Source organism: Oncorhynchus kisutch, linkage group LG15 (assembly GCF_002021735.2).
Source record: "Oncorhynchus kisutch isolate 150728-3 linkage group LG15, Okis_V2, whole genome shotgun sequence".
Lineage (NCBI taxonomy): Eukaryota > Metazoa > Chordata > Actinopteri > Salmoniformes > Salmonidae > Oncorhynchus > Oncorhynchus kisutch.
In genome coordinates, this window is record NC_034188.2 from 46,968,565 (window position 1) to 46,980,770 (window position 12,206).

The window sequence follows — 12,206 nt, forward strand, 5'->3', positions numbered from 1 at the left end:
TAATCATTAGTCCAACAGTTGCAAACGAGGTTCTATTGGAGAAATTCAGGTATGTTTATCCCCGTTCTGTTTAAGAAACGTTTTTCAACAGTATCGGTGGAATGAATAGAGTTCACTCTCATAACAGCCACGTTGTATTCTTCTTCGCTTCGCTTGAGGACTTCAATGCACAACAAGTCAGCTGTATGTGACCAGGCGAGAGAGAAACTTTCCAAGCCAAACCATATCATAACTTAAGCACACAGCCTACATCGTTTTAACCATATTAGCTAAAGTAACATCTTAGTCAACATAGCTAATAGCACTAAAGTGTTAGTCAACCCATACAATCATGCTGTGACAGTGTACAGTCAGTAAACAGTTACACTGGCAGGCCCCAGTGGCAATACATTAGTAAAACCAAAAGCTTACCTTGACTTGGAAGAGTTCCAGTGTTGTGTTGGATAGTCATATCCAACTAGCTAACATGTCATCCCTCTGTTTGAGCAGGGTGTTTCAGTAGGCTGAACTAGTTAGCTGTTTTTTTTTCTTTTCACTTTCAATCTCTATTTCTCTCTTGCTGCTTCTTAATTTTGGAAGAAATTAATTAGTTCAACACTGTTCAACGATTGTCTTTCTCTCTTTTGAGTGGGGTGGGGCGGCAGGTAGCCTAGTGGTTAGAGCGTTGGACTTGTAACAAGGTAAAAAAGCTGACCAGGTAAAAATCTGTCGTTCTGCCCCTGAAAGAGGCAGTTAACCCACTGTTTGTAGCCCGTCATTGAAAATAACACACACACACACACACACACACAACCACCTGGACCACACACACAAGTATATTTTTAAATTAAAAAAATACCATAATTGCTTGATTAGATAAATCTGGCATGACAACACATGTTGGGGGGTTAAATAAGAAGGATCAGGATTTAGTTGACCAATATTTAACCCCCCTTTTTTGGGCACTTAACACTGTACAGTGTACCCTGCTCTTTTTATGACATTATGACATTTATGATATTTTTATGACATATGACACCTGGTGAAATCTGATACCTTATTGATGTCACTTGTTAAACCCACTTCATTTAAAAAAATGTATTTTACCTTTATTTAACTAGGCAAGTCAGTTAAGAACAAATTCTTATTTTCAATGATGGCTCTAACCACTAGGCTACCCTGCCGCCCCTCAGTGTAGATGAAGGGGAGAAGACAGGTTTAAGGATTTTTAAGCCTTGAGACAATTGAGACATGGATTGTGTATATGAACCATTCAGAGGGTGAATGGGCAAGACAAAATATTTAAGTGCCTTTGAACTGGGTATAGTAGAAGATTCCAGGGTTGAGAGTCAAGAACTGCAGCGCTGCTGGGTTTTTTATGCTCAACAGTCTCCCGTGTGTATCAAGAATGGAAGCATTGGAGACATGGACTCTATGGGATTAAAGTTAACCTGTGTGTCCTATGTCCATACAGAGCTGTCTGAGTTGCCCCTGGTGCGTTTGGACTTCTCTTGTAACAAGGTGACATCCATCCCTGTGTGTTACCGCAACCTGCGCCACCTACAGAGCATCGTGCTGGACAACAACCCACTACAGAACCCACCTGCACAGGTAACACACGGACACAGTCTGACTATACAAACACACCTTTTGCTCCTAGTCAGTGACTAGGATACACACTCAGCTTGACAAAACAGTTGACCTGCACCACACGTGTTAATATAACCTAGTGAAACTGTTCCTTCTATTGTCTATAATGTGTTTCTTTCCCTGTCATTCCCAGATTTGTATAAAGGGGATGATCCATATATTTAAGTATCTGAACAATGAGGCCAGCAAGACACCACCTGAGCTCCCAGACTACGACAGGAGACCCCTCCCCTTCGGATCTTGGTGAGACACACTTGCACACACACGCTTCCACTGCCAATAATAAGGCAGAAGCCTGTCCTTGAAGCAGCTGTGTGCAGAGGAACAGCTGGAGAGAGGCAGAAAGAGGGGGCACTCTTTCCTCTACATCTCCCTGCCCCTGCTTTTTTCTGTCAGTATCTCTACTTTTATCTCCCTTGTCATTTTTATATTTTGTGCTCTACAATCGCTCTTGCTTTCTCAGAGCCCTCTGTAGATGTTTAAAGGTACTTTACTAGAAACTGTTTGGGGAGGAGAGATAGAAATTGAGATCATTGGGGAAGTGAGGGAGTGTTAAAAAGAGAAGGTGGAAAGGTGGGTAGAGTTTATGAGAGGAGCACAGCTGAAAGAGGGAGTTGAGAATGGGAGGTACCATAACAACAACCTTGCAAACACTAAGAAATACAAAATGAATCAAGCTCACTGGATCCCAGGGGTGTATTTACTAGAAACCAAGCAGGTCAAAACAGGGAGGGACCAACCTGAATTTGTCCAATAAGAAAACTACATGTCCTTGCAAATAATCTTCCAATTCAAAAAGTTCTGCGACAGGTGGATGTTGTGGACATTCTTACACAGGGACACTCAAAGTCAAACTTAAATGAATCATTGCTTATTATCCGCGCGCTGGAGAGGTTCCAACGAACTTGATGCACTATAGTGAACGTCTGTCAGGAGCACTAACAGGCCAGTCCCGTTTAGTTCCCTTATATAGGCATATTTCATAGAGTTGGTTCCGGCATTTCTGGCACCGTCTCCTATCTTAACTTAAAGAACATGTTCTGGGCTTTCTGCCAAATAGTTTAAAGGAGGAGGTCATGACAGCCCCTCATATCTTTACCAGGCACAGGCAGGAATCGAGGAATGTTTATGACACCAAAGACAAGATGCACAAAGTAACATTTCCTTTACATAAGCTAACCAAGCAACTCACAAGTTTATTTATCCAGACCTGCATTGTCACTCTAGTAGTTTTACACACACACCTTTTCCTTCAGTCACATAATAAACTCAAAAAAACAAACCTCCCTTTTTCAGGACCCTGTCTTCAAAGATAAATAAGTAAAAATCCAAATAATTTCACAGATATTCCTTGTAAAGGGTTGTTTAACGACCAAGGGTTGTTTAATGAACCATAGACAATTAATGAACATGCACCTGTGGAACGGTCATTAAGACACCAACAGCTTACAGACGGTTGGCAATTAAGGTCACAGTTATGAAAACATAGGACACTAAAGAGGCCTTTCTACTGACTCTGAAAAACACTAAGAAAAATGCCCAGGGTCCCTGCTCATCTGCGTGAATGTGCCTTAGGCATGTTGCAAGGAGGCATGAGGACTGCAGATGAGGCCAGGGCAATAAATTGCAATGTCCGTACTGTGAGACGCCTAAGACAGTTCTACAGGGAGACAGGACAGACAGCTGATAGTCCTTGCAGTGGCAGACCACGTGTGACAACACCTGCACAGGATCGGTACATCCGAACATCACACCCGCAGGACAGGTACAGGATGGCAACAACAACTGCCCAAGTTACACCAGGAATGCACAATCCTTCCATCAGACTGTTCCCTATAGGCTGAGAGAGGCTGGACTCAGGGCTTGTAGGCCTGTTGTAAGGCAGATCCTCACCAGACATCACTGGCAACAGCATCGCCTATGGGCACAAACACACCGTCGCTGGACCAGACAGGCAAAAAGTGCTCTTCACTGATGATTTTGTCTCACCAGGGGTGATGGTTGGATTTGCGTTTATCGTCGAAGGAATGTGCGTTACACCGAGGCCTGTGCTCTGGAGCGGGATCGATTTGGAGGTAGAGGGTCCGTCTGGGTCGGTGTGTCACAGCATCATCGGACTGAGCTTGTTTTCATTGCAGGCAATCTCAAAGCTGTGTGTTACAGGCAAGACATCCTCCTCCCTCATGTGGTACCCTTCCTGCAGGCTCATCCTGACATGACCCTCCAGCATGGCAATGCCACCAGCCATACTGCTCATTATGTGTGTGATTTCCTGCAAGACCGGAATGTCAGTGTTCTGCCATGGCCAGCGACGTGCCCTGATCTCAATCCCATTAAGAACATCGGGGACCTGTTGGATCAGAGGGTAAGGACTAGGGCCATTCCCCCCAGAAATGTCCGGGAACTTGCAGGTGCCTTGGTGGAAGAGTGGGGTAACATCCTCACAGCAAGAATTGGCAAATCTGCTGCAGTCCATGAGGAGGAGATGCACTGCAGTACTTAATGCAGCTGGTGGCCACACCACATACTGTCTGTTACTTTTGATTTTGACCCCCCCTTTGTTCGGAGACACATTATTCCATTTCTGTTAGTCACATGTTTGTGGAACTTGTTCAGTTTTAGGCTCAGTTGATGAATCTCATATTCATACAAATATTTACACATGTTAAGTTTGCTGAAAATAAACACAGTTGACAGTGAGGACGTTTCTTTTTTTGCTGAGTTTCGGAAAGTATTCAGACCCCTTCCCCTTTTCCCCATTTTTGTTACATTCCAGCCTAATTCTAAAGCGTATTAAATAAATGTTTTGCCTCATCAATCTACACACAATACCTCATAATGACAAAGCGGAAACGGTTTAGAATGTTTTGCAAATGTATTACAAATAAAAATAACAAAAATACTTTTTACGTAAGTATTAAGACCCTTTGTTATGAGACTCGAAATTGAGCTCAGGTGCTTCTTGTTTCCATAGATCATCCTTGAGATGTTTCAACAACTTGATTCGAGTCCACCTGTTGTAAATTCAATTGATTGGACATGATTTGGAAAGGCGCACACACCTGTCTAAGGGCCCACAGTTGACTCTTCCTAGAGCTGTCTGCCCGGCCAAACTGAGCAATCAGGGGAGAAGTGCCTCAGTCGGGTAGTTGACCAAGAACCCGATGATCACTCTGACAGAGCTCCAGGGTTCGTCTGTGGAGATGGGAAAATCTTCCAGAAGGACAACCATCTCTGCAGCACACCGCCAATCAGGCCTTTATGGTAGAGTGGCGAGATGGAAGCCACTCATTAGTAAAAAGCACATGACAGCCCGCTGAGTTTGCCAAAAGGCACCAAAAGGACTCTCAGACCATGAGAAACAAGATTCTCGGGTCTGATGAAACCAAGATTGAGATCTTTGGCCTGAATGCCAAGCGTCACATCTGGAGGAATCATGTCGATATCCCTGCCATAAAGACCTGATTGGTGGTTTTGCAGAGATGGTTGTCTTTCTGGAAGGTTCTTCCATCTCCACAGAGGAGTTCTGGAACTGTCAGTGACCATCAAGTACTTGGTCACTTCCCTTCTCCCCCGATTGCTCAGTTTGGCCGGGCGGCCATCTCTATAAAGAGTCTTGGTGGTTCCAAACTTCTTCCATTTAAGAATGATGGAGGCCACTGTGTTCTTGGGGACCTTAAATGCGGCAGACATTTTTTTTATTACCCTTCCCCAGATCTGTGCCTCAACACAATCCTGTCTCGGAGCTCTATGGACAATTCCTTTGACCTTATGGCTTGGTTTTTGCTCTGATATGCAACTATGGGGCCTTAAAAAGACAGGTGTGTGCCTTTCCAAATCATGTCCAATCAATTGAATTTACCACAAGTGGACTCCAATCAAGTTGTAGAAACATCTCAAGGATCATCAATGGAAAGAGGATGCACCCTTAGTCTTATAGCAAAGGGTCTGAATACTTATAAATACATATTTTTTGCATTGTCATTATGGGGTATTGTGTGTAGATTACCGAGGAATGTTTTTTTAATTTAGTCCATTTTAGAATGCGGCTGTAACGTAACAAAATGTGGACAAAGTCAAGTGGCCTGAGAAGTTTCCAAGTGCACTGTAGATACTATCGCTGTCCCCATTCTCTGACAGACAGACATATCCACTCCCCAGTGACACAAACCGTACCTGGGTCAAGGGGCTTCCTTGATTTTGCACTTGTACTGCAACTCAATAAATTGCTTTGTTTCAAATGATTGTGTTTTGCTTTTAGTGTTTTGTTTCCTGTTGATATATTGTGTATATAGGTATGTTAAGTGTAATGTTTATTGATGTGTTCATGCAGGGCTCATCTGCAAAATAAACCGTGATCTCTGCATGACTCCCTGCTAAAGTAAAATAAAAGTACAGCGCAGCTCAAGTGTCTGAAATCATTTGATGTTGTGTTTTGACCCACGTCCTGTTCTCAAGGTGATCTTATCTTCTGTACTCTTAGTGTGGAGGAGCTATACCCTGGCCGGCCATACGGCGCACTGGACTCTGGCTTCAACAGCGTGGACAGTGGAGACAAGAGATGGTCAGGCAACGAGGTGAGAATGAGCACACACACACACAAGATGGTCAAGCAACGAGGTAAGGCACACACACACACAAGATGGTCAGGCAACTAGGTAAGGCACAGACACACAAGATGGTCAGGCAACTGGGTAAGACACACACACACACACAAGATGGTCAGGCAACGGGGTAAGACACACACACACACACACACGATGTTCAGGCAACTAGGTAAGACACACACACACACATACAAGATGTTCAGGCAACTAGGTAAGACACACACACACACACACAAGATGTTCAGGCAACTAGGTAAGACACACACACACACACACAAGATGTTCAGGCAACTAGGTAAGACACACACACACAAGATGTTCAGGCAACTAGGTAAGACACACACACACACACACACAAGATGTTCAGGCAACTAGGTAAGACACACACACACAAGATGTTCAGGCAACTAGGTAAGACACACACACACACACACACACACACAATGTTCAGGCAACTAGGTAAGACACACACACACACACCCACACCCACACACACAAGATGTTCAGGCAACTAGGTAAGACACACACACACACACACACACACAAGATGTTCAGGCAACTAGGTAAGACACACACACACACACAAGATGTTCAGGCAACTAGGTAAGACACACACACACACACACAAGATGTTCAGGCAACTAGGTAAGACACACACACACAATATGGTCAGGCAACTGGGTAAGACACACACACACACAATATGGTTAGGCAACTAGTTAAGACACACACACACACAAGATGGTGTCGTGTCTTTGGCTATGCCGGATAAAGTGATATGACATGCTATTCTATAAAATAATTTCTCCTTAATTAAATCAAATCAAATTTTATTTGTCACATACACATGGTTAGCAGATGTTAATGCGAGTGTAGCGAAATGCTTGTGTTTCTAGTTCCGACAATGCAGTAATAACCAACAAGTAATCTAACTAACAATTCCAAAACTACTGTCTTATACACACAAGTGTAAGGGGATAAAGAATATGTACATAAAGATATATGAATGAGTGATGGTACAGAGCAGCATAGGCAAGATACAGTAGATGGTATCGAGTACAGTATATACATATGAGATGAGTATGTAAACAAAGTGGCATAGTTAAAGTGGCTAGTGATGCATGAATTACATAAAGATGCAGTAGATGATATAGAGTACAGTATATACGTATACATATGAGATGAATAATGTAGGGTATGTAAACATTATATTAGGTAGCATTGTTTAAAGTGGCTAGTGATATATTTTACATAATTTCCCGTCAATTCCCATTATTAAAGTGGCTGGAGTTGAGTCAGTGTGTTGGCAACAGCCACTCAATGTTAGTGGTGGCTGTTTAACAGTCTGATGGCCTTGAGATGGAAGCTGTTTTTCAGTCTCTCGGTCCCAGCTTTGATGCACCTGTACTGACCTCGCCTTCTGGATGATAGCGGGGTGAACAGGCAGTGGCTCGGGTGGTTGTTGTCCTTGATGATCTTTATGGCCTTCCTGTAACATCGGGTGGTGTAGGTGTCCTGGAGGGCAGGTAGTTTGCCCCCGGTGATGCGTTGTGCAGACCTCACTACCCTCTGGAGAGCCTTACGGTTGTGGGCGGAGCAGTTGCCGTACCAGGCGGTGATACAGCCCGCCAGGATGCTCTCGATTGTGCATCTGTAGAAGTTTGTGAGTGCTTTTGGTGACAAGCCGAATTTCTTCAGCCTCCTGAGGTTGAAGAGGCGCTGCTGCGCCTTCTTCACGATGCTGTCTGTGTGGGTGGACCAATTCAGTTTGTCTGTGATGTGTATGCCGAGGAACTTAACACTTACTACCCTCTCCACTACTGTTCCATCGAAGGGGATAGGGGGGTGTTCCCTCTGCTGTTTCCTGAAGTCCACAATCATCTCCTTAGTTTTGTTGACGTTGAGTGTGAGGTTATTTTCCTGACACCACACTCCGAGGGCCCTCAGCTCCTCCCTGTAGGCCGTCTCGTCGTTGTTGGTAATCAAGCCTACCACTGTTTTGTCGTCCGCAAACTTGATGATTGAGTTGGAGGCGTGCGTGGCCACGCAGTCGTGGGTGAACAGGGAGTACAGGAGAGGGCTCAGAACGCACCCTTGTGGGGCCCCAGTGTTGAGTATCAGCGGGGTGGAGATGTTGTTGCCTACCCTCACCACCTGGGGGCGGCCCGTCAGGAAGTCCAGTACCCAGTTGCACAGGGCGGGGTCGAGACCCAGGTCTCGAGCTTGATGACGAGCTTGGAAGGTACTATGGTGTTAAATGCCGAGCTGTAGTCGATGAACAGCATTCTCACATAGGTATTCCTCTTGTCCAGATGGGTTAGGGCAGTGTGCAGTGTGGTTGAGATTGCATTGTCTGTGGACCTATTTGGGCGGTAAGCAAATTGGAGTGGGTCTAGGGTGTCAGGTAGGGTGGAGGTGATATGGTCCTTGACTAGTCTCTCAAAGCACTTCATGATGACGGAAGTGAGTGCTACGGGGCGGTAGTCATTTAGCTCAGTTACCTTAGCTTTCTTGGGAACAGGAACAATGGTGGCCCTCTTGAAGCATGTGGGAACAGCAGACTGGGATAGGTATTGATTGAATATGTCCGTAAACACACCAGCCAGCTGGTCTGCGCATGCTCTGAGGGCGCGGCTGGGGATGCCGACTGGGCCTGCAGCCTTGCGAGGGTTAACACGTTTAAATGATTTACTCACCTCGGCTGCAGTGAAGGAGAGGCCGCATGTTTTGGTTGCAGGCCGTGTCAGTGGCACTGTATTGTCCTCAAAGCGGGCAAAAAAGTTATTTAGTCTGCCTGGGAGCAAGACATCCTGGTCCGTGACGGGGCTGGTTTTCTTTTTGTAATCCGTGATTGACTGTAGACCCTGCCACATACCTCTTGTGTCTGAGCCGTTGAATTGAGATTCTACTTTGTCTCTATACTGACGCTTAGCTTGTTTGATTGCCTTGCGGAGGGAATAGCTACACTGTTTGTATTCGGTCATGTTACCGGTCACCTTGCCCTGATTAAAAGCAGTGGTTCGCACTTTCAGTTTCACGCGAATGCTGCCATCAATCTACGGTTTCTGGTTTGGGAATGTTTTAATCGTTGCTATGGGAACGACATCTTCAACGCACGTTCTAATGAACTCGCACACCGAATCAGCGTATTCGTCAATGTTGTTGTCTGACGCAATACGAAACATATCCCTGATTACCGGCCGTGAAAGAATATTTATAGAGCTGTTTTCTTCCGTATAAACTCTTAAAGACCTAGTAATATTTTACATCAATAGCAGTCGATATTAATCGTCACCTTAATTCTGTCTCATCTGAAAGTTGTAAATTCTTGGTTATCTGCACAAACCCTGGCTAACAAATTGAATCAGCAATACAAAATTGGGTTTAATTATTTATTTACTAAATACCTAACTAATCACACAGAATTACATATACACATAATTAATCATAACTGATTACAAATTACTTCATAAAGGAAAACGTGCCTAGCGGGCGGAACATATGACAGCTGGTTACACAAAAGAAAAGGGGCTGGGTTTGAGTGAAAGAGCGGGAAGACTGTAGGATACCGGGAGAAGCTGTGCTATCGTAAATACACTCTGATGCATTCTAAATTACCTCTCATTTGGTCAAGGAAAATGCAATAAATATTTACTCTGATCTGCGCTTCGGAAGGTTGGTTGTAGATGGAAGGCCATGTTGCCCAACCAAGTCTTTTGTCCTTTGAAGAATGTCTCTGCTGATAAATTGGTTACGTTGTAGTAACGTTGTTGTGTGGTTGACGGGATACTCTGTCTGTTCCTTCCTAACCTGCGTTTGCAGCTGCTGTTGCTAACACAACGGCTAGGAGGTATCACTTCTGTAGTGAATAAGAGTTCAAAGTTCATACCATTTGCAACCAAAGCTCACGCTGATGTTGGCTTCATTCTGTAGTTATTATCTGAACCATTCTGACATCGGACCGTCGTCCTCACATCCTCGGAACAGCAGGTTACATTGTCGTCAAGGCTTTATATAGGAAGGGAGAGGAGGGCGTGTTTGAAAAGTTGTATAGCCCATGTCCTTTCACAGGGGTGGGCCACTGATTGAGCAGGGCCCTATCTTACATTTTAGAAGCTAAAATCACATTTCATCCCATCACGAATAATTTAATATTCAAACATTTAAATTGAACAACAATTCCATCTGAATCCGATAACTCTGATGTGTAGACTTTCCACTGTAGAGTTTGTCATCTTATCATTGATGAGAATGTCTCAGATGACAACCGAACTGACATCATATTCATTAAGTACCACCGCATATGTTCAATTGGTCGGATTACCAGAATATACAGTGCCTTGCGAAAGTATTCGGCCCCCTTGAACTTTGCGACCTTTTGCCACATTTCAGGCTTCAAACATAAAGATATAAAACTGTATTTTTTTGTGAAGAATCAACAACAAGTGGGACACAATCATGAAGTGGAACGACATTTATTGGATATTTCAAACTTTTTTAACAAATCAAAAACTGAAAAATTGGGCGTGCAAAATTATTCAGCCCCTTTACTTTCAGTGCAGCAAACTCTCTCCAGAAGTTCAGTGAGGATCTCTGAATGATCCAATGTTGACCTAAATGACTAATGATGATAAATACAATCCACCTGTGTGTAATCAAGTCTCCGTATAAATGCACCTGCACTGTGATAGTCTCAGAGGTCCGTTAAAAGCGCAGAGAGCATCATGAAGAACAAGGAACACACCAGGCAGGTCCGAGATACTGTTGTGAAGAAGTTTAAAGCCGGATTTGGATACAAAAAGATTTCCCAAGCTTTAAACATCCCAAGGAGCACTGTGCAAGCGATAATATTGAAATGGAAGGAGTATCAGACCACTGCAAATCTACCAAGACCTGGCCGTCCCTCTAAACTTTCAGCTCATACAAGGAGAAGACTGATCAGAGATGCAGCCAAGAAGCCCATGATCACTCTGGATGAACTGCAGATATCTACAGCTGAGGTGGGAGACTCTGTCCATAGGACAACAATCAGTCGTATATTGCACAAATCTGGCCTTTATGGAAGAGTGGCAAGAAGAAAGCAATTTCTTAAAGATATCCATAAAAAGTGTCGTTTAAAGTTTGCCACAAGCCACCTGGGAGACACACCAAACATGTGGAAGAAGGTGCTCTGGTCAGATGAAACCAAAATGGAACTTTTTGGCAACAATGCAAAACGTTATATTTGGCGTAAAAGCAACACAGCCCATCACCCTGAACACACCATCCCCACTGTCAAACATGGTGGTGGCAGCATCATGGTTTGGGCCTGCTTTTCTTCAGCAGGGACAGGGAATTGATGGGAAGATGGATGGAGCCAAATACAGGACCATTCTGGAAGAAAACCTGATGGAGTCTGCAAAAGACCTGAGACTGGGACGGAGATTTGTCTTCCAACAAGACAATGATCCAAAACATAAAGCAAAATCTACAATGGAATGGTTCAAAAATAAACATATCCAGGTGTTAGAATGGCCAAGTCAAAGTCCAGACCTGAATCCAATCGAGAATCTGTGGAAAGAACTGAAAACTGCTGTTCACAAATGCTCTCCATCCAACCTCACTGAGCTCGAGCTGTTTTGCAAGGAGGAATGGGAAGAAATGTCAGTCTCTCGATGTGCAAAACTGATAGAGACATACCCCAAGCGACTTACAGCTGTAATCGCAGCAAAAGGTGGCGCTACAAAGTATTAACTTTAAGGGGGCTGAATAATTTTGCACGCCCAATTTTTAAGTTTTTTGTTAAAAAGGTTTGAAATATCCAATAAATGTCGTTTCACTTCATGATTGTGTCCCACTTGTTGTTGATTCTTCACAAAAAAATACAGTTTTATATCTTTATGTTTGAAGCCTGAAATGTGGGAAAAGGTCGCAAAGTTCAAGGGGGCCGAATACTTTCGCAAGGCACTGTAGTTAATTTCCCCCCACCTT

General features: G+C 43.9%; 1 protein-coding gene across 8 annotated transcripts in view; it reads left to right on the forward strand.

Annotated features, from left to right (window-relative positions):
• The window catches only part of LOC109905335 (DISP complex protein LRCH3), a 92,046-nt gene that overhangs the window by 35,248 nt on the left and 44,592 nt on the right, over window positions 1-12,206 (forward strand). For all 8 annotated transcript variants that reach the window (XM_031790368.1, XM_031790370.1, XM_020502642.2 and 5 more), the window contains exons 5-7: window positions 1,454-1,590; window positions 1,763-1,872; window positions 6,113-6,206. In XM_031790368.1, the coding sequence (XP_031646228.1) occupies window positions 1,454-1,590; window positions 1,763-1,872; window positions 6,113-6,206 (341 nt within the window). The remainder of the gene's footprint in view (window positions 1-1,453; window positions 1,591-1,762; window positions 1,873-6,112; window positions 6,207-12,206) is intronic.